This window comes from Lagenorhynchus albirostris, chromosome 15 (genome assembly GCF_949774975.1).
Source record: "Lagenorhynchus albirostris chromosome 15, mLagAlb1.1, whole genome shotgun sequence".
NCBI classification, from domain to species: domain Eukaryota; kingdom Metazoa; phylum Chordata; class Mammalia; order Artiodactyla; family Delphinidae; genus Lagenorhynchus; species Lagenorhynchus albirostris.
This window is the reverse complement of record NC_083109.1, coordinates 68,826,632-68,852,209: the sequence shown is the minus strand read 5'-3', so window position 1 is coordinate 68,852,209 and position 25,578 is coordinate 68,826,632. Positions and strand designations below refer to the sequence as shown.

At 46.4% G+C, this 25,578-nt stretch overlaps 2 protein-coding genes across 3 annotated transcripts in view; both read right to left on the bottom strand.

Moving 5' to 3' along the window:
• Positions 1 to 522: 522 nt before the first annotated feature.
• On the bottom strand, positions 523 to 9,178 carry AQP8 (aquaporin 8). Its single transcript, XM_060123895.1, has 6 exons — positions 9,152 to 9,178; positions 8,759 to 9,012; positions 5,934 to 6,060; positions 3,634 to 3,848; positions 2,049 to 2,183; positions 523 to 811 (listed from the first exon to the last, which is right to left on the bottom strand). The coding sequence occupies exons 1-6, from the start codon at positions 9,161 to 9,163 to the stop codon at positions 763 to 765; spliced, it is 792 nt and encodes a 263-aa protein (XP_059979878.1). The 5' UTR covers positions 9,164 to 9,178; the 3' UTR covers positions 523 to 762.
• Positions 9,179 to 20,812: 11,634 nt separating this feature from the next.
• Positions 20,813 to 25,578, bottom strand: part of LCMT1 (leucine carboxyl methyltransferase 1) — a 53,300-nt gene continuing 48,534 nt past the window's right edge. For both annotated transcript variants that reach the window (XM_060124696.1, XM_060124697.1), the window contains 2 exons: positions 23,816 to 23,913; positions 20,813 to 21,030 (listed from right to left, as the gene is read on the bottom strand). In XM_060124696.1, the coding sequence (XP_059980679.1) occupies positions 21,008 to 21,030; positions 23,816 to 23,913 (121 nt within the window). In that variant the 3' untranslated portion in view covers positions 20,813 to 21,007. The remainder of the gene's footprint in view (positions 21,031 to 23,815; positions 23,914 to 25,578) is intronic.

Here is a 25,578-nt window from a genome sequence, read left to right as displayed (position 1 = left end):
AACCATGCCCTGGAGTCTGCATTGGGCTCTTCAGCAGGGTCTTGAGGTCTGTGATCTGGAACTGATTCTGACCAGAGTCCAAACTGGACTCTAGAACGGACTCTGAGCTCCGGACAGAGCTCCCTTGGCCCTGGCTGAGAGGCAGATGGGCTTTGGGTTGGTCTGCACTCTGAGTACCTGCCTTGGCCCTGGACTCTAAGCTGGGCTCGAGCTAATTAGACTCTGGACAGCTAAAGCTCAACCCAGACTTTTGCTTCCCCCCCAGTGGTGTCCATTTCTGAAAGGAAAGGCCAGCCAGTGGGCACACGGAAGGAAACATTGGACTGTTTATTGCAAAGCTAGATTGACAGCACAGGCCGCAAGGAAACAGACCAAAGAAGGCCCTTCTATAACAGAGGAATCGGGGAACAAGAGAAGGAGAAAGGGGATGAGGGAAGTGAGCGGAGACACATAAACGGCCACCTCTTCCACCCATTCTTCTGCTCCTGGGACCTTCCCTGTCAAGAAAAGCTCTTCTGTTGTGCTTGTTTCTATCTGTCTCTGGGCATTGCTGGCAACACATTCCCCAGGCTGAGGTCTCTGATGAGCACAAAGGAATTCGAAAGAACCTGCACATCTGAAAAGCCAGACCCAAGTCAGGGGAAGCGTATCAGTCACTTCTCAGAGCTCTGCCCCGGCAGGAAATGCAGACCTGTCTGGTCTGCAGTCCAGGACAGGTCCACTGAGGGCCCCTAGGGCGGCAGGAATTCCACCATCTCAGCTTCACCGCCCCTTAAGTATTAGGCGGGTTTTCCCATCTCCAATGAAGAACCTACAAAAAAGGTGGTCCAGTGAGGTCTCTGCATCTCCGGGAGAGACCCAACCCTCCATCGAATGCCTCCAGGCCCAGAATTCTCCAGAGAGATGCCTTCCTGAGCCTCTCCAGCCTCAAGAGCCAGATCTCCCTGGGGAGAGGGAGAAACTCTTTCCTGTTGGGTCTCTAACCCTTTTCCTGAAGATCCCCATCTCTACCATTCTGAAAGCATCAGAGAATTACTTGTGATGCTTTTCACTAATCTGTAGGCTAAGCCAGGACTGCAGACAGGCAGTGATGCAAGCAGTCTAGACCAGTTCAGCCCAGTGCCTGTCCTCGTCCAGACAGCGGGCACTGTACCTACTTGTATCCCTGCACAACCTGGAGTAGAAAGGAAGGACACTCTGGATCCTTGAGGTTCACAAGAAGAGAGCTGGAGGAGAAGCAGTCAAGCGGATATTATCCTTCTGATAACACTATCAACCTTCTTACCCATTGCCCAGCTCCAGGGAGCACTGCTCACATTGTGTCTGATGTGATTGGCATCTCATGACATGCATGCTCTTGGGGACACCACTAACATGGTGTTCTATGTGGACAGGGTCCCTTGAGTTGTACAACACCCCTGTGGGGAGCTATTTCTCCCCTACTTTCAGTCCATACAGTTGTTCAGATGAGGCTGACCTCACCCCAACTCCAGGATAAGATTCATGCTCCAGACATAGCCAATAAGAGTGCCTGGCCCCATGGCTACAGAGGTCGATTCAGAGGTAGACATGGCCCAAGCTGGACCAGTCCAACTCAGAGAACAGCAGAGCCAGGACCTTTGTAAGAGCTGTTGTTCTGTTTCCTCTGTTTCCAGCTATTAACCTGCTAGGATGTAAGTCTGGAGTGCCTGGTGGGCATCTTTGCCTCTACTGGAGAGCCTATCCAAGCATGAAATCTTCCCAGAGGACAGTAGAGCCTAAAAAGACCAAGCCCTGAAGACACTGTCTGAGCTCCCACCAAAGCCAGGGCCACTTGTGAACTTTTCAATTATTTGAGCCAATGAGTTCCCCTTTATGATGAAAGCTTTGTTCAGATGGATTTCTGTCACTTGCCACCAAAGGTCCCAGAGCCATAATCTTTGCCTCTGAAGAAGGCTTCCTCTTCTCTTCTCCAAACCCAAGCGAGACCCTAGCCCTCTAGACCTGGATGTTCTAGGAACTGTCACCATGCCCACCTAATGGGCCATGACCCTGTGTCACATTCCTACCTGATGAGCACTCCTACAAGCAGGCTGGCCAGGAGCGGGCCCAGCCAGTAGATCCAGTGGAAGTCCCAATGGTTGGCCACCACAGCTGGTCCAAAGGCACGGGCAGGATTCATGCAGGCTCCAGACACAGCTCCTCTACAAACACCCAGCCACAATGTTCGGCAGAATCTCAGCCAAGGAGCCCCGACTCACCCAAGTTCATTTCCCCAAGTGGGCCTAAGTCACATGCTACCCAGAACCCCCCTCTAAGCTACCATATCATGGCGATCTGGGAGGTTCCAAAGTGAAAGGCTTGACCCCCTCCCCAGAGTCCTCCCTACAGTCTGCCACTCCCCACACGCCCTTCTAGAAGAATGGGCAGCAAGTAGTGCCTGTTCAGTGACGGCAGGAAGGAAGATGGATCCTCCTCCAGAGGTGGTAAGGCAAAGGAAGCAGTTTTCAGCTACATGAACTTTGGGGTCAAGCAGACCTAGATTCAAAACCCAGCCCAGCTATTTCTAGCTATGACCTTTGTTTAACTTCTCTGTGTTTCAGCTGAGATGAAAGTACATACCTCATAGAGCCCATGTTTCTCCTATAATTCATGTGCAAGTGCTAACTCTAATCTAGCTGACCTGGTTGAGGCCTTTGTTGCACCACAAGCTAGGGACCCAGCATCTCCCAAAGAGGGACTGTTCCCCAAGAGCACCTCTCTAGTCCCGGTGTCTGTACCCTTGCCCCATTCGCTCAAGCTGGGGTCCTCACTCAGGCCTCACCCCTCACAGACCCCACTCTGTGGCCAGCAGCCAAAGCCAACTGGATGAGTCAGTAGGCTTATAAGTGAACCAAAAGCCACTAGGAGGCATCAAAGCACTGCCACAGCTCTGCACATGCATTTCCCCAGACTCCACCTCCCAAAGGATGACTTAGGGCTGGAGGCAGAGCAGAGAAAGGCTACACTTGGTCCTGTGTCCAAGAAGAAAGGGAGGAGTTGGCCTGTAGGAAGGAGCTCCCTCATCCCCTATATTTAGCAGGGGCCCTTGTCCCAGATCTCTCATTTAATTTGTCACTTCCCAATGACCTTAAATAAGTCACTTGTGTCCTCTCTGAGCCCCAGTTTCCTCATATATAAAAGGGAAGAAATAATCCTTTGTCTCCTTAATCCCTTCCCAAGCCTACTGAGAGGCCCTAGATAAATGAGACAATGGGTGTGGAAGCTCTTTGTAAGTCTGAGGCTAAAACCTGGCTGCCTGCTGGCAGGATAAACACAGTCCACAGACATGGTTTATTGATACTACAAAAAGTAGAAAATTCACATAAAAATCCAGTCTTCTGACTTCCCTAGAATGAAATTAGAAGGGTCACCCCAAGCCCATATTCCCACACAGCTTTAACTTATCAGAGGTGCGTGGTGGTGGCCTCCTTAGATGCCACAGTCCCCGCCATTCCCTGTTGTCTGCCTCCTGCCAGCCCACTTCCCCCGTGTACATTACCTGTGTGGCTTCTACTGGAAACCCTCAGGTAAGCTCAGCAGACCTGCCCTCCTCCAGGGGTGAGCCTCGGCCCAGGGCTGAGCACTGTGGTCCCACAGCCAAGGGGCACTCACCCTGCTAGGATGTCCAAGGTGACAGAGAAGCCGATGGAGAATGGGGCCAGAGGACCCTGCGTCTTCTCGTTTATGGTGCCCATGCATACAGCCAGTGCAGGCAGTGTCGTCAGGATGATCTCTGCCACCACTGCCCCCGTCACCTGCCTGGGCTCCTGGACCGTCACGAAGGCTGCCCCAGACGCGTTCCAGAACCTCTCCTCAGAACTCACCGCCTGCAGAGAGCAGTGCTCAGCCTCATGTTGCGGGTGGAGAGACAGCTGGGAGCTGACGGGAGGGGCCCCATCCTTTTGAGCCAGGGAAGGGTCCTGTCCAAGGTGCAGTCAGACATATCTGGACCCACATCCCAGCTCCACCAGTTCCTACTGTGCGGCTCTGCCTGAGCTATTGGACTTCCCTAAGCCTCATTTTGCTCTTCTGTAAATGGGGATAACCCAGCGGTGGCTCCAGGTATTGTAGGCCTGAAGGGTATGTAACTTATATGACCCTCTTTGAGAAAGAATACTAAAATACCTTATTTTTACAAACTTTGCAAACACATATACCCAGGTAAACACATTACCAGCCCCCTAAAAGGCCCCTTCAAAGGGATGAGAAGAGCCCTGAAGCTTAAGCCCCATTGACTTCCCAGGAAATCGGCCTTGGGGTCATCACGACACCTGGGAAGGGAAGACTGCAGTGCAGACAAGCTTCTGGACCCGGGACTCAAATCCAGGCTCAGCTGCTCCCCAGTTCATTTGAACTTGGGCAAATTATTGCCTTCTCTGCGCCTCTGCTTCCGCCTCTGTAAAGTAGGTGTGGTCATGGTAATAGCCCTGGGCCCAGGTGGGGAGTGATCTTTAAGGACTGATGCAGGCTTCCAGTCAAGTTGGAGATTAAATGAGAGGATTCTACCAAGTGCTTGGGGAGGTGGGAGGGCACCCAGTGAATGACCACTTCTGCCCCACACTGGTCTCCATCATGTTGGACAAGTTTACAAGTGACCAGGCCTGAGGGAGAGTCCCAGCACTGCTTTCCATTGGGAATCAGAGCAGCAAGGTCTGGGCCCCATTATAAACAGACAGGGGAGCAGGGTCTCAAATGGGGGCACAGGGAGACCAGGGCAGGGACGACAGCAAGATGGAATTCGAGACCAAAGTCTGCAATGGGCAGCGCTTAGAGATACAGACCAAACCCCAGGCAAGCTAACAGGGTGCCCCCTTCACCCCTTTCCACCTCCCCACTCCCTCCAATCCCACCCCCAACACAAGCCAAGCAAGGCCTCCAATTTGAAGGGTCCCTGGTTGAGACTTCAGAACAGCAGGAAGGAAAGAGAGAGAAGGAAAGAAGGAAACAAGGAAGTCAGGCAGGCAAAGAGGGAGGAGGGAAGTCCTTCCATGGAGTTACGTGTAGAGCTATAGAAATTCTGTGGCTTGAGAGGAAGAGCTAGCCTTCCTGCCGGAATGGGAGGATTCCAGTAATTTGAGCATTAACTCCCATTTAAGGTAGAGTAACTCAGTTTAAAGGCAGGCAAACTGGAGAACACACAGAGAAGTTAGTTCAGGAGTTTCTCAAGGAGAATAACCCTGTATATCCTGTACCCTCAGACAGTGCTTAGTGAGATGTTTGTAGCATGAATGAAGTGAATGAATGAATGAATGAAAAAAATAGAATTGTCTAAATCCAGAAATGGACTCAGGAGCAGAAACCTTGAGTCCTGAATTCTGCTTCCTGGTCTGTCTAGGGAGGGCTGTGTCCAGACACAGACAGAACAGGGTGGGTTTGGAGGAAACCAAAGGCCCTTTGAGTGTCCCCTCCAAGGTAGAAAGGTCCACCCAATCCCATGGGAGGCAACAGGAAAAGAATTGGACAGGACTTCCCTGGTGGGGCAGTGGTTAAGAATCCGCCTGCCAATGCAGGGGACACGGGTTCGAGCCCTGCTCCGGGAAGATCCCACATGCCGCGGAGCAACTAAGCCCATGCGCCACAACTACTGAGCCTGCGCTCTAGAGCCCGCGAGCCACAACTACTGAGCCCGCGTGCCACAACTACTGAGCCCACGCGCCTAGAGCCCGTGCTCCACAACAAGAGAAGCCACTGCAATGAGAAGCCCGCGCACCACAAGGAAGAGTAGCCCCTGCTTACTCCGCAACTAGAGAAAGCCCATGCGCAACAATGAAGACCCAACGCAGCCAATCAATCAAGCAATCAATCAATTTTTTAAAAAAGAATTGGACAGTCCCCACTCCCTGCCCCTCACCCACCCCAGCAGCCCCATCAGAGCAAAAGCCCCCAGCCCAGCCCCCTGGGGGATCACCCACCTTGGCCAAGGCAGCCCCAATCAGCCCCCCACACAGCTGGGAGATCCAGTAGGGAAGGAGCATCATCAGGTGGAGGCCTCCGACCAGCATGGCTGCCAGGGACACCGCAGGGTTGAAGTGTCCACCACTGTCACCCACAAAAGCAGAAGGAGTCGTGAGGCCAAGGCCCAGGCACTGGGCCCCAGCAGCCCCACCACCTCCCCAGATGGCCTTGGGGGGCCGGAGTCCGTCAAGGGCAGCCCAGGTAGAAAACAGGCACCAAATTACACCCACTTTCCCCGAGGTGCCAAGTGGTGGGGGAGAGCCTGGGAGGGGAGGGCAGCACCATTCCTGTCCTACACCCAGACCCCACGGTGGCCCAGACAAGAATACGGTGGGAAACTGTCCCTCAGCTCTTTCCAGACCCCCTAAGAGCTGCATCCAGCCCTTCAGAGCCGTGGCCACAGGTCAGAATGAGACCCCAGGCTTCAAACTCACAGCACAAGACAGGTATCCGAGTCTCTCCTTAGAAGAAACCAGGCCCTGAACAGCAGCTCCTGATTGGTTGAACTCAACCAATAAAATTTTTTATTGGTGGAACTCAACCAGTAAAATTTCTATTTTTGGTCTGAAAGTGTGACTAGTGTTGCCTGTAAAATTGAGATTAGAGGTTCCTGGAAATGGCACTGGGAATCAGGATCGAGGCTAGAGGTTCATGATTAAGTTGGGATTGGGATCTGGAGTTTGGGATGTGAAGGGGATTAGACCAAGTCGAACCTAGGTCAAAGGGCTGGTTCAAGTTGGCTGGTCCTTCCAGAAGGTATGGGCCAAGAGCCTTCCTTTTCACCAAGATGCTCAACCAGTCCAAGCCCCAGAGCCTAGAGGCGCCCCCAGTGCCCTGCTACCCCCATTGGCATCCTATCCAGTCCCACTCAGATGAAGGAACTATCCTGAGAGGTTGGCTCACCAATCCCCCTGGTGCCTGGGATGGACACACCCAATAAGAGGGACAGTGACCCCAAGGCCCCCCCATGTCAACCCAGATGTTTAGAGCCCACCAATGGGCCTGCCCACCCAATGGGCACAGGGCATTGAGCTGAGACTGGACAGAGGACCCTGGCTCTGGACACAGGGACTTTGTCCAACATGCTGACATTTCAGGACCAGCTGCCCCAACTTGTCAGGTGCAGCTCTGTGCACAGGCCCTTGGGTGAGCTTCCTGCAGGATCAGGAAGCACCAGCTGATCTCAGACTTGACCGGCAGGGAGAGGGGCAGCCAGGCTTACTTGGCCTCAATTCAGGTCCATGACCAAACTTAGCCTGGGCTCTGCCAAAGCAGAGAGGTGAAGGTGGAGGTGGGGCGGCCTCCTGCAGGAGGGAGACTTAGAACCCTCTCGGCCATCAGCCTCACCACCAGGTCCCGCAGCCCAAACGGGGAGAGACACTGTCACTCAGAGTGTGGTTCTACCAGGAGAAGGCTGGGACACTTCACACTCATTAACAGTAAAACAATCAAGACACCTTCTTAGTTTACTCATCCATGGTTTGCTCAACAAATACTTATTGAACACCTACTCTGGTGCTAGGTGCTGTGTCGGGCGCTCCAATAACCTCAGAGTCAGTGCCGAGCACACGGTAGGTACCGAATAAATATTTGTTGACAAAAAACAGATGGCTGAATAAAAGGCTGGCGTTTCAGGTAGGCAGTCTCCTGAAGCGCAAAGCGATGTTCTCTCCTGCCAGCTGGCCTGGGTTCAAACCCTAGCTCTGCCACCGAAGAGCTGTATGACCGTGGGCAACTTATATAACCTCTCTGTGCCTCAGTGATCCCTACCTCATAAAGGCTGTTGCAAAGATAATTAATACATGTTCATATAGAGTACTAGCATATAGTTAGTACTCAATAAATATCAGCTATTATTACCATCCCCTTTTATTCCACTGAACATAGAGAGGTTCAGCTAATTGCCCTGGTTACCCAGCTAAGCAGTGACAAAGGTTGCCTTCAATCCCAGACCCGTCGTTGAACAGAAGACTCTGTGTTTTTCATCCCACCTGCAGCTTCCCTTAGATATTTAGAGAGAAATATTAAAGTTCTCTTTCCATTCTGCTTTTCTAGGAAACAGTATTTCAATTTCCTTACTCAGATCAGTTTTCTGTGTGAGATTAAATACAGACCAACCAGGTTCTAGAGGCCCCTGACAGACACTCCATCCAAGACATTTGTCATTGTGGTTGGTTCTCCTGGGAGCCCACGACCTCCCGGTGGAGCTCCTGTCCAGGGGAGGGCTATGCAAGGGGAACTCTTCAGGCCTCCCTGCCCCACCCCCCCGGCAGGTTCTTCTGCATAACTCTGCCTTACCCTAGGCTGGGGCAAAACGCCCCGTCCTAAAGGTAACAATAACACAGCAACCAACAGCGACTGAGCGCTTACTATAGACTAAGCTCTTCACATCGTTTCATTCTCATGCCTCCCCTAGGAGATGCTGGGTTTAGGACAGACAGCTTGGGTTTGCCTCCTGGCTCTACCATGGGACTCTGGACGAGTTACCTGGCCTTTCTCCTTCATGTGTTGGCTTGAGAAATAAGATTTAGAAAATACTCCCACTGTTCGCATTTCATAGGTGGGAAGTTTGGGTTTGGGGAGTGACTTAGTCAAAGCCACAGAGCTCACAGGCTGAAGAGCCAGGATTCAAACCCAAGCAGCCTGACCCCTCACCCAACCCACATTTTACCCATACTGCTTTTGGGATCCTGGGCATGTGTCCAGGGGTCCTGCCCACAGCTCTGCTCCCTGCCTGGCTCCCCAGGTTGGCACCAGGCAGAGTGCTCAGAGCTGTTCCCACCTGATACTCCCCAGCGTGGCGATGACCAAGCCCAGGGCCAGCCCATGGGCCAGTGCCGGCTGCAGCAGCCCAGTGTCGGTCCCGTTCTCGATGACCGACAGGCAGCCGATGAAGATGAACAGGGCAGAGCCCAGCAGTTCAACCAGGCAGGGCTGCACAAACCGCTCGTACCAGCACCCACGCCACCTGCCCCCCTCGCTGGGCTCCTTCACCTTGACGCCACCGAACTCCAGGTCACACATGGATGCAGCTGCCTGAAGGGGGGGAAACGGAGGGGGACACGGATGGGAGGAGAGCCCAGAAAGAAGCCCCCCAGTGCCCCCATCTTGAATTAATTCTCAGCACCCGCTTGGATGGCCAGGCTGCAGAGGAAGAGGCCAGCAGTGTACTCACCTCTGCAGACATCAGGGCGGAGGTGACTCAGGACGGGACTCTGGCCTGCGCTGGCTGGAAAACCCGCACCTGCTCTCCAGGACAGGACACTCTTATCTCCAGGACCGGGGCTGCCAGCCCACTACAGGCTCTGCCCCTTTTAAAGGGCTACAGAGGCTCCCGAGGGTGTCAAGAAAGCAATAAAGCCCAGCAGGAGGCGGCCCTGAGGCCCAGGAGAGGAAACACTGCTTTTAACCTTAACCAGGCAGGGCAGGGGGTGACCAAGGATTGCTGAGCTCTCTGCCAGCAAAGGCAAAAGGCGTCGGCTTTGCTGCGTCACCTGGGGAGGGCTCCAGGTCTGCCCCAGCAGGAGATGGAGGGCCCTGATCCCCAGCCCCCTTGGTCACCACCGGGGCCCAGAGGAGACCCACGTGTGTGAGTGAACACGAGGAGGGCCCCGCCAGATCAGGACCACACATGGGAAGTAACGGTAAACTCATCTTCAGTGATTTTTCCATGGACTTCTAAGGACACCTCCTTGTGTCTGAGGCCCCGGCACCTCCACAGACTCACGCTGATAGGCTGATCCAGGACTGAGGGTGTAGACGGATGACCATCTCTGCAGATTGCAGAGGCAATGGTAAAGCCTGTGGACTTTGGAAACAGGCTGCCTGGATTTCAATCCCAGCTCCTCCGTGAACCAGCTGAGTAACCTTGAGCAGTTGCTTACCCTCTCTGCACCTTATTTTTTCTCCCGTGCAGCATGGATGATAGTGGTGGTACCAATGACATCGGGTTTTGTGGCTTAAATAAGTTAAGATCATAAAGTGTTTATGACAGAGTCAGACACATGATAAGCACAATATCAGTGCCTGCTGATTTAGAATATGTATTTATGTGAACTAATATTTACTGAGCACTTTCTAAGTGCTGGTCTAAGTACCTTATATGTATTATCTCATTTAAACTTCACAACAACCCCATGAGGTAGGTACTATTATTACAGCCACTTTACAGATGAGGAAGTGGAAATTCGGGAAGGTTAAGTTTCCCAGGATCACACAGCTTTTGTGATTGTGGGCTAAGTCACAAAAGGACAAATACTGTGTGATTCCACTTATGTGAGGTACCTAGAGTAGTCACATGCATAGAGACAGAAAGTAGCATGGTGGCTGCCTTGATCTGGGAGGAGGGGAGAATGAGGAGTTATTGTGTGATGGGTACCCAGTTTCAGTCGGGGAAGACGAAAAAGTTCTGGAGGTGTTGCACAACAACATGAATGTACTTAATATCACTGAACTATACACTTAAATGGTTAAAATGGTAAATTTTGTGTTACACATATTTTGAATTGAAAGAAAAAAAAAACCTGTGGGTAAAGCCACTACACTCACAACCGAAAGAAAAAAACTTGTGCGTTAAGCTTTTCTAAGATGATGGATGGATGGATGGATGGATGGATGGATGGATGGATGGATGGATGGATGATGGAAGAAGAGATGGATGGAAGGATCGGCAGATGGGTGGATGGATGGAAAGAAAGAAGGAAAGAAGGGAGGCAGGGAAGGAAAGAGAGATGGGTTTCCTTACTCATACATTCAAAGATGCTCATACATTCAACAAATATTTACACACCTACTGTGAACCAGCCACTGTCCTAAGAGCTGGCAGGAAATGTAGCAGTGATCAAGACAGACAAAGATGCTGTTTCGATGTTCATATAACTATTATCTGAGCATTGCATGTAGAGATAGAGAAGTAATGTCAGGGATAAGAGAATTTTAATGAAAATTTCCACCATTTATTGATAACTCATTACCCATCTAACGCTGTGCTAAGCGCTCTGCACATGTTCACAACAGCCCTATAAGTCCTATGACTTCTTACCCCCATCTTCAGATGATAAAAATGAGGCACAAAGAAGTTGAAGAACCTGCTCAAGATCGTGTAGATGAAAAGCATCTGCTTCGGGACAGAAGTAGACGCCTCTGGACAAGGGTTTGACAGTTTGCTGAGAGCTCTTTGCAGCTCGAGGCCCTGGAACGCAGCGTCTCTATTGAACATTTGCATATCTCAGAAGGTGTTGGGGCTGCTCTCTTGCTGGTTATCTTGAGACCTGTTCTCTCCCTCCTCTGCACCCACAGCACATTGTACAAGATGTTTCTTATTCCCTTCCTCCCTGCAACATAAGATGGTTGTCCAACCCTCAACTCCCCCATCTCCCTCATTCTTTGACCAAGTCCTGCCAAGTGCTGCTCCTGGAATATTTCTCTCCTGTTTTCACCCAAGCCTTCATCGGTTCTTACTTAGGCTCTTGAAAAAAAATTAAATATTCATTATACACCTGCCAACTGCAGACCCTACACTGGACACCACACATGCATTCCTTCAATAATTAATATTCACAATAATCTATTATTTTCCCACTTCACAGGTAGGAACTCCCAGCTGGTATTACTACAACAACTCCTCATCTGGTCTTCTTGCTTCAACCAATTTCTTTTTTTTTTCTTTAATTGAAGTATATTTGATTTACAATGTTGTGTTAATTTCTGCTGTAAAGCAAAGTGATTCAGTTATACATATATATATATATACATTCTTTTTCATATTCTTTTCCATTATGGTTTATCACAGGATATTGAATATAGTTCCCTGTGCTAAACAGTAGGACCTAGTTGTTTATCCATTCTATATAAAATATTTTGCATCCATTAACCCAAATTCCCAGTCCATCCCTTTCCCACCCACCCCCTTGGCAACCACAAGTCTGTTCTCTATGTCTGATGCCTCACCCAATTTCAATCCATTCCTTTAAAACTGGCAACCAGCAGGGCACAGTTTGGCACTTGGGTCCAGGTTTGGGGATCAAGCTTCTCCACCTGTGCCCCCTAGCTTCTCTCTCAGCCTCAGTTTCCTTGTATGTAAAAGTGGGCTAATGATGGTACCCATCCCCATAGAACTGGTGTATAGATTAAGTGAGACAATGCCCTTAGTACAGTGCCCAATTCAGAGCAGGTGCCCAACAACTAGTAGCTCTTATTATGGTTCTCATTAGTCAGAGTAGGTGCGTAACAAATAACCCCAACATTTCAATGGCTTAACATAGTAAAAATTGATTCCTTGTTCACAGAATAGTCCAGAGCAGGCCCTTCATCACATGGTGACTCAGGGAGCCAGGCTACTTCCACCTTGGAGATCCACCATCTAGGTCCTCAGATCATCTGCACCAGCCAGCCAATGGGGGAGGAGAATGTGGAGGACTGTGCAGGGGGTGGTTTGTGGGGTAGGCCTAGAAATGGCAAATACCACTTCCTTCCATATTTGACTGATTAGAACTCAATCACATGGCTTCACCTGGCCACAGAAGAGTCTAGGAAACACAGTCTAGCGGTGTGACCAGAAGGAAAAAGAAAGGCATTTTGTGAACGCCCAGAAAATTTCTACCACACCACATGGTGGTTGCTGTTGTTCCCCAGCCTGTCAATCTAATCCCATCCTTCCCTGACTTCAAACTTTCTAGCACCTTCTGTGGCAGTCAATGCCAAACTCAACTCCCATAACAGCCACACAGGTCTACCCTGGACTCAACTCCTGCCACATGAACCACCATAAAGGATTTGCCAGGTAAGCCCTGCACCCTCACCCCGTCCCTGCCCATGCCATCCCCTCTGCTTGAAGTTCTCTTTTGCCCTCTTGGCCAACTTCTACTGCTCACTCAAGTCTCAGATCCAGATATTTGTCCTCCCTGACTCCTGGGCCAACTAGCTGTCAGTCCTTGCTGCATGCCCCTCCCCCACGAGAGCCAGGATTGGACTCAGTAGCTCCAAAACCAGTGGTTCTCCTGAGAAAATCTGAATGTCATTCAAGCAAAACAATGTATTTCCACAACGTGAGATTTTTGTGTGGCCTGATGTCTCCACATGCAATGCACTGATCTCCCAAACCACCAGGATAACCAGTACACTAGGGAAATGATGTCTTCCTAAGAAATTGTTTGACTGGAAAACTTTTCAGCCTTCCAATCCCAGGTCTGGTTGACATGACCAAAGCCTCTAATTTTTATCTTTGTTTGCACAGAAACATTTTAAGACATCTCTGCATCTGTCGGCACCTGTCTGCCATCCACCACCAGGTCCAAATGGAGTATAAAAGCAGGTTGCATCTTATCCTGGCAAACCACTCTATCCTCCTTTCTCATATTGATGGCTGCACACATGTGCAGGACATGTCCACTTATGTCATGGTCCTGGCACTCATTGCCATCACTGTCATGGGCCTTGTTAAATTGTGCCAGGGACATTCTGAGCACTTGCAGAGTACTCTGCCCTTTCTCGTACTCAAGTTGGGACACCCTTAATTTTGTAAGAGAAGAAATCAAAAACCCAGAAAGAAATTTGCCCCTGGCCATTGGGATTTCTATGCCAATTATGACACTCATCTACATCCTGACCAATGAGGCCTATTACACAGTTCTGAGCATTTCAGACGTCCTTGGCAGTAATGCCATGGCTGTGACATTTGCTGACTAGACATTTGTCATGTTTAGCTGGACCATTCCCATTGCTGTTGCCCTGTCCTACTTTGGGGACCCAACACGTCTATCTTTGCTTCATCAAGGTTGTTCTTTGATGCACTGTTGTGGGAAAAATGTGATGTTGGTGCCATGGCAGCCACCTTGAGATCATGAGGTGCAACTTGCCAGAAGTGTGGATCCTTGATGACACCAAGGCCCCAGACAACCCCAAGACCAGCTACTCCAGACTTCTTGTTAAATAAACGTGCACTTCCCAGAGAGCACCCCAGAGAGAGTGAATTCATAAAGTGGCTGTGGGATATTTTAAATTTTCAAGGGAAATAAATTGATGCTCAATATCTGTCAGACAGGGTGTGATTTACTAGCTCAAGGTAGTTCACAGTTTTCTATTAGATGGCCCTACAGTCCTTTCAATTACATCATATCTTTGCAAACCTGGTTTTATGGGTGTTGCCATATTAATAATAATAATTAAGAAAAACATGTGCTGCATGAAAATCAGTGTGGAAAAGGAAGTGAGAGTGGCAGTGTCCAATCTGACTCCAAGGCCTGAGAACATGTGCAGTGCCCCAAAGGCATACATATCCCATGGTAAGCAACTGTAGTTTTTAAAAATGAAAGTTATTAAGAATGCAATTAAATTGAGTTACTTAATTATAGTTATTTAAGAATGAAATAAAACAGAAATAAGATATTTTTCCTTTCAATGTACGCGATTTTCTTAAATGGCCACTAAGTAGTTAGGCCATAAATACTAAGTGTTTTTTTGGACCTAACTAATAAATACAACTATTAGGTATTCCTTTTGTCCAAGGAACACCATGAACCAAGAAAGTCTGGGAGCCTCTGAAACAAATAATACATGTCCTTCTCTTTCAGGCACTGGGGGTTGAATTTTCTATCCTTTGCAGCAGAGAACATTTATGGCTGATAAGCTCCCTCCCAATATACCAAAGACACTGGGCTTTCGGTCTACTAATTTCTTCTTAAAACAAGTCACTATTTGTAGTAATGCAGATGCTTGATAATTCAGGCTGATGCTGAGATTTGTGTGCTGTGGACAGTCACAGAAACGTAAAGCAGAACTGTTACTGACCTGGGTTCTTGGACTCTTTAATCAATAGACATTGATAAGAGGCCAGACAAGGAATTCAGGCAAGGTTTTACTGGGACTCCTGCTGCAGCAGGAGGGAGTGAAAACAAGTAACAGGTTCCCTTGCTTGCTCCCTGAGGCGGGAGGGGGGAGGGCGGTGCGGGAGCTGGTTCCATAAATAGGGTGAATGTAAGGGCGCACTGGTGGGTCGGGCCAGAGGGGTAGCACAGGTGGTCTGCCCACCCCCTTGGTGGTGCTGTGTGCAGGATCATGCTCAGGACCCTGCTTTTGCCCCCAGCACCTCAGAAGTGGCAGTTGAATTTTGGTCTTTTTGTATCTTGCTGTTCATAATTTGCCCCAACTGCACATACTCACAGTTACTTTTAGTCCCGTATAGTTTCTTTGTATTTTGTTGCTCCAGGAGACATTTGTCCAGGTTCAAGCACTGCAGCAAAGGATCCCAGGTCCCAGCCTGTCTCAAACCCCTCACTGTCTTCTGAAACTGTGGCTTTATTTCTATCTAAATAGCTCTGCCATTGTTTTCAACGTATGATCACTCACTTGGAGCTCCGGGCAAGTTTGTTGTTGGAAATGAGTCTAGTTTTCACCTTTCTCACTGCTCAGATCGCAGGTTTAGTTTGAACCTGAGCACCTTCCTTCCTTCCTTGTAGAAGCCACCAGCACCCTATTTTCTGCCCTGCAGTGTCCAGTTCAAATGCTGATGTCTTTGGAGTCACTGTAACCAGACATCAGACATGCTGGCTACGTCAGAACTTATTACAGCCAAAAAGTCATTGGACTGAAGGAGCAGTCCACTAAGTCTCATCAGTAAGGGTTCATTTGCTCGTCATCTGCATGTTTGGAACAACAGTTAAAATGGTAGTAATAATGTCCACTATTTACTGAAGAGCTTGTCACTATGAGCATGTTTCATATGATAATCAGAATGTTCTCATGTTGTTGACTTTTTTTTTCTGGTTCTACCATTTTCTCTACTATTTGGATAGTAATACTTATTACAATTAAATTGCTCTACAGAAGAGGAAATCCAAAAGGTCAGCAAACATGAAAAGATAATAGCCAGAAAAAATTCAAAGGAAAGCAACAGAACAGAAAATTTTAAAACGTGATTAACATCCAGTACCGACAAAGAGGGAGAAAATAGGCAAACCCATGCATTTTTGGGGGGAGTGTGCATTACTACAATATTTTGCAACACAATCTTGCAATATTTATTAAATATGTAAATTCACCTACTCCTAGACCCAGCGAGCCTTATGTTTCAAAAATTGATCCTATAGAAATAAAAACTCCAATTGGTAAGAGTATATGTACAGGAACATTGATTTCATTATCGTTTATTGGTAGAAAAAGCTGAGAACTATCTGAATGGTCATAATTATGAAAACATCTACCCCAGAATGAATGTCTATTTTCAGTATCCTGAACATCCCATTGTTCTACTCAGCATCAAGCCTTTGGACAGTCTGTTTCTTTTACCCAAACTGCTCCCTAATTCTGACAAAAGCTTTCTCATCCTTCAAGTCTCAACAAAGATATGATAATGTTTTTAAAGGGTGTAAGAGAGAAAGTATCATGAAAATGTAAATCACGTGCACTGGCTAGCAACTGGATGAATCTCACAAACAAAGTGAAAGAAGCCAGACGCAAAGGAGCGCATACAGTGGAACAGAAAGTTCGAGGATAAGCAAAGCCGACTGTGCTTTGGGAGGTCGTGACTCGGACAGGGCACATGGAGGCTTCGGGAATCTATCACTTTCTATTTCTTGATCTGGATGCTGGCCACAGGGTGAGTTCACTGTGTGAAAATTCACCAAGCCGATAACGATGTGTGTACTTTTCTGTGTGTACACTGTACTTCAATAAAAAGTTAAAAATAAACCCAACCTATTTTAGGAAGTTACTTTCTGGATATAACCAAGAGGAAATCTGTAGGTGAACCAATGGTACCTAAGAAGAGAACACTGAATTCAATCTCTATGTTGTCGCCTGTAACATTCTATCCCCATAAAATATAAAAATGTGCTAATTTATAAATTGCCTTTTAAAAATCAGAAAGCTTTCACTCTGCTGTTTTTCACTCCAATAGTTGAATTGTCATCAACAACAATACAAGTTAACAGTCAGCAAGCCCTATCCCAGGGCTTGTACTGAGCATTTAACAAACATCACCCTGCTGGCTCCTCACAACAGTCCTGTGAGGTGGGTGTTGTTCCCATTTCTCAGATGAGGAAACTGAAGTTCAAAGATCTAGTGACTCACTAAAGGTCAGAGGTAATTAGGGTCAGAACTGGTTTGCTAACTCCAGATCTCATACTTTTACAGAAAAAATATCTCTATAAGAGGTAGAGTAGCTAAAAAAAGAAAACAGAAATATCTTTTGAGAGACTCATTTGGGTTTTTTAAAATTATTTCTGAAACAGCTCTATTGAGGTACAACTTATAGACAATAAATTACCGGTCAAGTATACCATTGATGCTTTGATATGCGTATATGCCCATGAAACCAGCTCCATAATCAAGACACTGACCATGTGTATCATCCCCCAATTTTCCTCATGACCCTATTCCTGTTCTCAGGCAATCACTAATCTGTTTTCTGCCACTATAAATTAGTTGGAATTTTCTAGAAATAGAATCAAATATAGAGAGAACAAACTAGTGGTTACCAGTGGGGAGGGGGGAGAGGAGCAATACAGAGTTGGGGAATGGGAGGTACAAACTATCAGATGTGAGATAGGCTACAAGGATGTATAGTACAACACGGGGAATATAGGAAATATTTTGCAATAACTGTAAATGGAGTGTGACCTTTAAAAATTGTGCAAAAAATTAAAAATTTAAAAAATAGAAATAGAATTAAACAGCATGTGTTCTTTTTTATCTGGCTTCTTTCACTCAGTGTACTTATTTTTGATTCATCTATCTTGTTGTATGTCCAAACTTAATTTCTTCTGGTTGCTGTGTAGTATTCCATTTTTCTATACTACAAAGCTACAGTAATCAAGACAGTATGGTACTGGCACAAAAACAGAAATATAGATCAATGGAACAGGATAGAAAGCCCAGAGAGAAACCCACACACATATGGTCACCTTATCTTTGATAAAGGAGGCAAAAATATATAGTGGAGAAAAGACAGCGTCTTCAATAAGTGGTGCTGGGAAAACTGGACAGGTACATGTAAAAGTATGAGATTAGGACACTCCCTAACACCATACACAGAAATAAACTCAAAATGGATTAAAGACCTAAATGTAAGGCCAGACACTATAAAACTCTTAGAGGAAAACATAGTTGTTGTTTTTTTAACAATGCCATTTCCTCTACTAAATATTCAAAAGCCTCACTAAGATTTTTGGAGAAAAGGATCACTTTTCATCAATGGCACCTGGGACAGTCCCCAAATAGGAAATAAGCCAATGTAATAAATTGTGAAAATTTATCAGAAATAATGAAATGAGACATCAGGGCAACCACACCCTCAAGGAATGGTGATGGTGGGGAATTTTTATATGCTGTCTGGGGCAAGGGGAGAAGGGATATATATAATGTAGTAGTCAAAAGCACAAGTCCTAGAGCCAACCTGCCTGGTTTCAAATCCAGTTCCATCATTTACTGGCAGTGAGACGTTCCAAGGAGAGAGATGGTTGCCCATGTCACATGCTACTGAGAAGTTGAGACAGCCAAGGACAGAGGAAGGGTCACTGGGTGTGATGGTTTCAACGTCACTGATGTCCTTCCCAAGGGCAGGTTCAGTTCAGCAGCGTGTGTAGAAAGGATTACCAGAGGTTTTAGATGAGTGTGTGGGAGAACAGGAGAGGCAGCGAGAGGCAGTCACTCCAGGGGGAAATGAGTTCCAAGTCCCAATTCGAAAAGCCAAAACCACACTTTGGAATGCATGTCTCAGTCGTGGGAGGTACGGGAGAGGGAGGGCATGAAAGCTAACCCTTGGTGAGATCCTCTGCCCCCGATACCCCCTACACTCCCGTGAGAAACTGTAAGGTTTCTATAATGTTATAAGATAACCATTCCGTCATGTGGTGCTTCTCAACTTCAGTATTTCCAAATACATCACCTCCCTGACTTCTGCATGTCCGTACAGTAGCTCTACCATTATTTTGTTAGTAACGGTCTTGAAATGGGCTCGCTTTTAAAATGAAATTGACAGGTACTTTAAGGGATATTTTATAACACAACCATCAATAGTAATGGCGTATCATTAGCCTTGAACAGAAGGTACTCCATAAAACTAAATGCAAGGAAAAACAGAAATATAATTGAAGCCAAGCAAAGTTTTAAAAATTCTAGCCAAATGCTGTTGCTCCCTCAGTTGGAGAAATGCTGTAACACTCTGACCTCCACCTGTGATCAAAACCAAAACCAATGCTAAGGGGGAAGGGGGGTTGGGGGAGGGAAGTATTGGGATGTAGGGATTGGCAGATGCAAACTATTATATACAGAATGCACAAACAAGAAGATCCTACTGGATAGCACAGGAAACTACATTCAGTATCCTGTAACAAACCATACTGGAAAAGAATATAAAAACGAATGTATACATATGTATAACTGAATCACTTTGCTGTACAGCAGAAATTAACACACTGTAAATCAACTACACTTCAATTAAAAAACAAAACCCCAAACAAAACATTAGAAACAGTGCTAACATGGTAGTGTATACACACATAAAAATGAAACAAGTTACAAAAAAGTACTCACCCTTACTACGGACGATGTGCTATGACATTCTCCATTCTAGTCCGTATCTTTTTAAAATAAGGGACTTGATTCCCTACATGGAGTCACCATCCCTTAATGGCCTAGTACACAGTTTCAAAAACAATGGATTAGTAAATATGGCATTAGTGTTAAAGACACACCAGCACCAGCCTGAGATCTTCAACTTGGACTTCTTAAGATCTGAAAGGTCCTTAAGACCTTACTGAAAAGGCAGTAACTTTCTCACCAGGTAAATCAATGTCATTTCACGCTGTGTCACCACTCGGACCCCTGTCAACAGGCGTGCTGCTGTGTAACGGGGGACAGGTCACACTGTAGGGAAAGCTGATCTAGAGACTCTGCAAGTCTCTAGTAAGGGGCCGTGATCTCTCGGACGGGAGAGAGCCGGCGGGCTGCCTCACTGCCGCTCTGCACACACAGGCTCAGGTTCACAGCCCCAGTCACATAACCAAAAATTTCATTAGGTGTGGACAGGCCTTATGTCTTTGAATTGGAGGCCAGGTCTCCAGGGCCCCTTTTAATCTGCATCATAACTGTATTAGTTTCCTACTGCTGCTGTAACAAGTGACCACAAACTTAGCGGCTTACAACAACACAAATTTATTCTCTTACTGTTCTGGAGGTCTGAAATCTGAAACCAGCTTCACTGGGCTAAAGTCGAAGTGCCAGCAAGGCTGGCTCCGTTTGGATGCTCTGAGATGTTCTCTTTCCCTTTTCAGCATCTGGTGGCCGCCTGTATTCCTCCACTTCCACCCCTTCCCCCACATTCAAAGCGCATCACTCCAGTCTCTGCTTCTGGCATCACATGCCTCCTTCTCCTCCGACTCTGACACCCCTGCCTTCCCTTATAAGGAAGGACTCTTGTGAGGACATCCGGCCCACTTGGAGGCTCTTGGGTAATCTCCCATCTCAAGATCCTTAATCACATCTTCAAAGCCCCTTTTGCCACATAAGGTAACATGTTCACAGTTGGAGGGATCGGGGCTCATCATTCATCCTGCCACAATGACCAAGGTGAAGGCGGATTTAAGCAGGAAAGGGCAGAAACGGGAGCAGAGACGAGCTCCAACATCTGGTCAAGGTGCCAAGTGCAATGTCGGATGCTGCAAACGGGAGCACACAGGAGTAAATCCCACAACGGACGCAACGGACGAGCTAAGTCTGACTCACAGGGAGCGAGCCAAGGTCAAGGTCGGGTTAGGACCTCTGGTTCCAGCTGACACAGAGGTGAACCGCAGCCCACCCAGGGGAGCAAAGGATAAACAGCAGAGGACCAACACACCGGCAATGGCAACTGAGATTTATTTAAACGGTAAAAGCCGACAGGAACAGGAACTGGTACAAGCACCTCGGTCAGTGAGGTCTCTCGGCGAGCGGGGAGACTGGTAGCCGAGGCCTAACCACCACTCAGGAAACTCGGAGACTCAACTCCGTAAAGGTCAGTGGCTTCAGCTCCGGCTCAGCACGAGTCTTGAACAGATCAGTAAGTTATTTCCTTCAAGCCTGGGAGGAAACACACAGAAGCTGTGAAGAGGCTCTCACGGATTGGGGCAAACAGCCAGCGGTGGGAGAATGTGACCCCCAGATCCCAGGCCCACAGTGACTGGCTCTGGGGCACCAGCCACACGTGTGATCACCGCAGCCCCAGCCTCCTGGTTGTGTAAGATGAGACTTCACAAGGCAACAGGAGGTTGGATGAGACTGTGTTTATGGGTGGTTTTGAAGGGATTGAGAAATGTTATAAGAGTTTACGGGCTCTCTGCAGTAAACCTGAAAGTCTACCCTTTAAACGCTGAACTTTTTTTTTTCTGAATAATACTTCTCATTCAGACAACTTGCTTAAGGAGTTCATTTCTGAGTGTTCTGCTTTTTACCTTAAACATTTAAAAATTAATATTGGCCTGTTTTTGGTGAGAAAGAAGCCAAAGGGCTAGTGACTAGCCTTAGCAATTTTGTTCACCCTTTTTTTTTTTTTTTTTGCGGTACGTGGGCCTCTCACTGTTGCGGCCTCTTCCATTGCGGAGCCCAGGCTCCGGACACGCAGGCTCAGTGGCCATGGCTCACGGGCGCAGCCGCTCCGCGGCATCTTCCCAGACTGGGGCACGAACCCGTGTCCCCTGCATCGGCAGGCGGACTCTCAACCACTGCGCCACCAGGGAAGCCCCACCCTTTTCTCTTTGAGTCAAATTCAGTAATAAAAGACTAGTGTAGGCAATTTATTTCTTCACATGTCTAGTAATTTTTTTATCGTATACTGACATGGCAGATAGTAAGTTGACGAGACTCTGAATTCTAGTGTCTTCCTCTGAAGAGTGCTGAGTTTTGTTCTGGCAGGCAATTATCTTATTGGAGAATCATCCTGATCTTCTACAGTCGTGGCTGCAGGGTTGTTTTAGTATGAATCTGTCTAGGTTTTGTACTAGAACCTATTCTTTAGGACTTGGCCTTTTAAATGCTGAACTTCAAGCAAACACAGTTCTTTCTTCCCCACACACATATAAGTACAGTAAGTCCCCTACATACAAATGAGTTCCATTCCAAGAGCGCATTCATTAAGTCCAATTTGTTTGTTAAGTGCAACAAAGTTAGCCTAGGTACCCAACTAACACAATCGGCTATATAGTACTGTACTACAGGTCTATAATACTTTTCACACAAATAGTACTTGAAAAACAAACACAAAAAATAAAGAAAACATTTTTAATCTTACAGCACAGTACCTTGAAAAGTACAGTAGTACAGTACAACAGCTGGCATACAGGGGCTGGCATCGAGTGAACAGGCAAGAAGAGAGAGTTACTGACTGGAGGAGGGAGAGGAGGTGGGAGATGGTAGAAATGAAGGATCATCAGCAATAGGAGACGGAGGGCAAGCTGCAATTTCACTCATGCATGACGTTGATGGAACGCAAGTTTGCATCTTTGAAAGTTCGCACCTTGAAGGTCTGTATGTAAGGGACTTACTGTACTGATACAACAAAGCAGCCAGGCGCAAAGTGGGGAAAAGAAGCCCCTTACATAAAAATGCTCAATACATTGCTACTTTACAGAAACTAGAATTAACTCTGTGCTATTACAAACCACCTATATTTTTTAAAGTGTGAGAAAGTTAAGTAAATTCAGACATAGCCTCATGACAGAATATTTATAAAGCCATTAAAGTGCAAGGGGAAATGCTTATAATATTAAGTTAAAAAGATCAGGAATCAAGGTTACATAAATAGATAAATTCAACTCTGCTAAAAACAAAACAACAGCTAGAAAAAGAATGGAAGGGAAAAGCTGCCAGAGGTTATCTCTGAGTGATGGGCATACGGGTGATTTTTTTTTCTTTGCCATACTTTTTTAGAAGTTTCCAAAGTCCCTACTAAAAATTACACTGTTTTTAAAAGTGTGGGAGGACAGCAGTACAAAACACACTAATAAACGATTTTTTAAATAAAAAATAACTTAAATGGATTTTGTGGGCTGAACTGCCCAGCTGGGTAAATTTATAAACTAGCAGAAAGATAAGCCCAAGGGGGATGATTAACAACCTGGAATTTTCACACAGGAGACAGTTTGTGACTCTGCCAAGTTCTTTGTTTTGTATGGACTACCTGCCTAAAGCCATGTGTCAGACACATCGATAGGAAGCTTAAGGGCAACTATGACATTAAAGGCCAGGACCGAGATCTAAAATGGTCTCCACTGTCTGGAGAGCCGCCCAAGGGCTATCTCCCAGGGGAAGCAAGGTCAACAAGGGGCAGCTGTAAAGGAGGAACTCGATCAAGATCAAGGCAACAAGAAACACTGAGACAAGGCTCCATGCTCTGTCCCTATGGCCCTACTCTTCCAGGCCGGGGAAATTCATCTTAAATATAAGAGAAGAGAGAAATTCAACCCACAGCTACAGGGGTGTTGGAGAGATATAATGATCTGTGTGTTTAACATCTAGTAAACCTGGTTACAAGTTGATTAAAAAGACAATCATTGGGTCCTTTTATTAAGATGATTACAAGACTCAAGGTCTCTTACCATCCAGCTGAGAAAATTCCACAGTCTTCTAAAGGGCTGTTGTTTTTTTTTCATACATGTGGTTTATTTAAACAGTTCTCCTGGGTTTTGTGCTATAAAAACACGGAGGATATAACAGCTGATTCTCTGGCTATGTTCATGGATCGGATCCACGTATATATATACGTCCCCTAGTTCTTCCTGGGTCAAAAATTCCCGTCAAGACTTATGTTCTCTGGAGACAAAAAAATTCCCCCTTTCTAGGTTAAATCAATACAAGTGAAGTCACCTACCCAGTTCACTTCCTCCTTTGGTGGCCCAGCAAAGGCAGTAATGCTGCATCAGTTGTTCAAGAAGCTCCATTTCATCCAGGAATTCAAGAGACTCTATTCTGTGGAGAGAATGAAGAGACAACAGTACAAATGTATCCAATCAAAAATGAAGGTCATGACCCACGCTTATAGTCATGGAAAGGTGTTCAGGATATACTATGTGAAAAGAAGCAGGCTACAGAATAGTATGCATGGTGTGGGCCCATTTTAAATTATTTTTATTGAAAAGGAGAAAAAATCCCATAAGCAAAATCAAAAGTGACAAATGACAAACGAGAAAAAAAATGTTTGCAATAGAAATGACAAGGGGTAGATTTTGTTGTTATATAAAGAGCTGTTACACTTCAATAAGAACATCTTTTAAAACTTATTTAAAAGATGGGTAAAAGACCAGTTCACTGGCAAGGAAAAACAAGAGCTTTTCAACCTCATTTATGTGAAAAGAAATGTAAATTAAAACACATGAAATGTTTTCAGCTAACAGTTGACAAAGATAAAAAAGGCTGATATATCCTTAAAAATAAATAAACATTTTTTTAAAGGTTGATATACATTTTACCAAGGACATGGGAAAGAGGTGCTCTCCTGCATTACTAGCAGGATGACAAAATAGTATAACCCCTCTGGAGGGCAATTTGACCACCTCTATCAATGTTTAAAATGTACGCCCTTTCATTCTGCAATTCTGCTTTAAGAATTCACCCTATAGGTGTTCAAGAAATCTCACTGCAGCATCACAGCTGCAATGTAGTACAGCAGAAAGACAAAACAAAAAACAAACTTTAAAGTAGAAGAGATGGGTTGACTAGATTAAACACATTCATACAATAGGATACTGTGCAGCCATATAGGGTAGGTTTATATGAATTGACATGGAACCTAAGACCTATCATGGAATTTAAAAAGCAAGTTGTTTAGGAGGTAATGTACCTAGTATATTACTATCTATGTAAAGAAAAAGTGGGGGATATATATGGTTATACATACATGGACTAATTTTGGAAACTGCAGAAGAAAGTGGTAATGGTGGTTGTCTCTTGAAACAGAAGGTGGCTGATGGCAGTGAGGGTGAGTAACCAGGTGTTTTGTTCTGTTTTCACTCTGTACTACTTTATTCTGGTTACATTTTTTCCCCATCATTTGCTTATATGACTTTTTTCCAAAAATCATTTTAAATGTAAACTTTTAAATATATACACACACAGAGAAACATACGAAAACAGCTCTTTAAAATGTTTTCTGTTGAGATATGCACACACTGGGGCGGTGGGGACAACGCAGGCATTTCCAAAAAGAGTAAAGAAGAAAAATAAAAGGTGATCCATATTCCACTATTTACAGCCACTGTTAACATGCTGGTATTGCCATTTGTCCAGGCTGTGTGTGTCTGTGTCTGTGCGCATGTGCGTGTCCATGAAAGTGTATAGATGTACACGCTTGTGCATGTTTCTGTATTTGTGCTTAGCTCCCACCCTGGCGTGCAGGCCAAAGAGTCACATCTGAAGTAAGAATGACTATCCAAGGAGTACTCTGGTGGCTTCCCAACTAATCTTAGCAGAGGACCTCAAGGCAGGCTTCCTAGTATGAGAAGGAACCAGCATCACGATCAAGGTTCCATCACCGTCATGACCAAGTTCAACTATCAGGACACACTAGACTGTGAAGCTGTTCCCTAGAAGGTGAACTCCGCAAAGGCAGGCATGACGCACAGTAGGCAACTGTTA

Bases quoted from the DNA above. Each gene is read 5' to 3' on its own strand.
- AQP8 (XM_060123895.1), bottom strand. The intron at 6,061-8,758 runs GTGGGAACAGCT...TGTGGGTGACAG, and splicing joins GCCACGCTGGGGAGTATCAG to TGGTGGACACTTCAACCCTG. The intron at 2,184-3,633 runs GTGAGTGCCCCT...GGGTGTTTGTAG, and splicing joins ACCTTGGACATCCTAGCAGG to AGGAGCTGTGTCTGGAGCCT.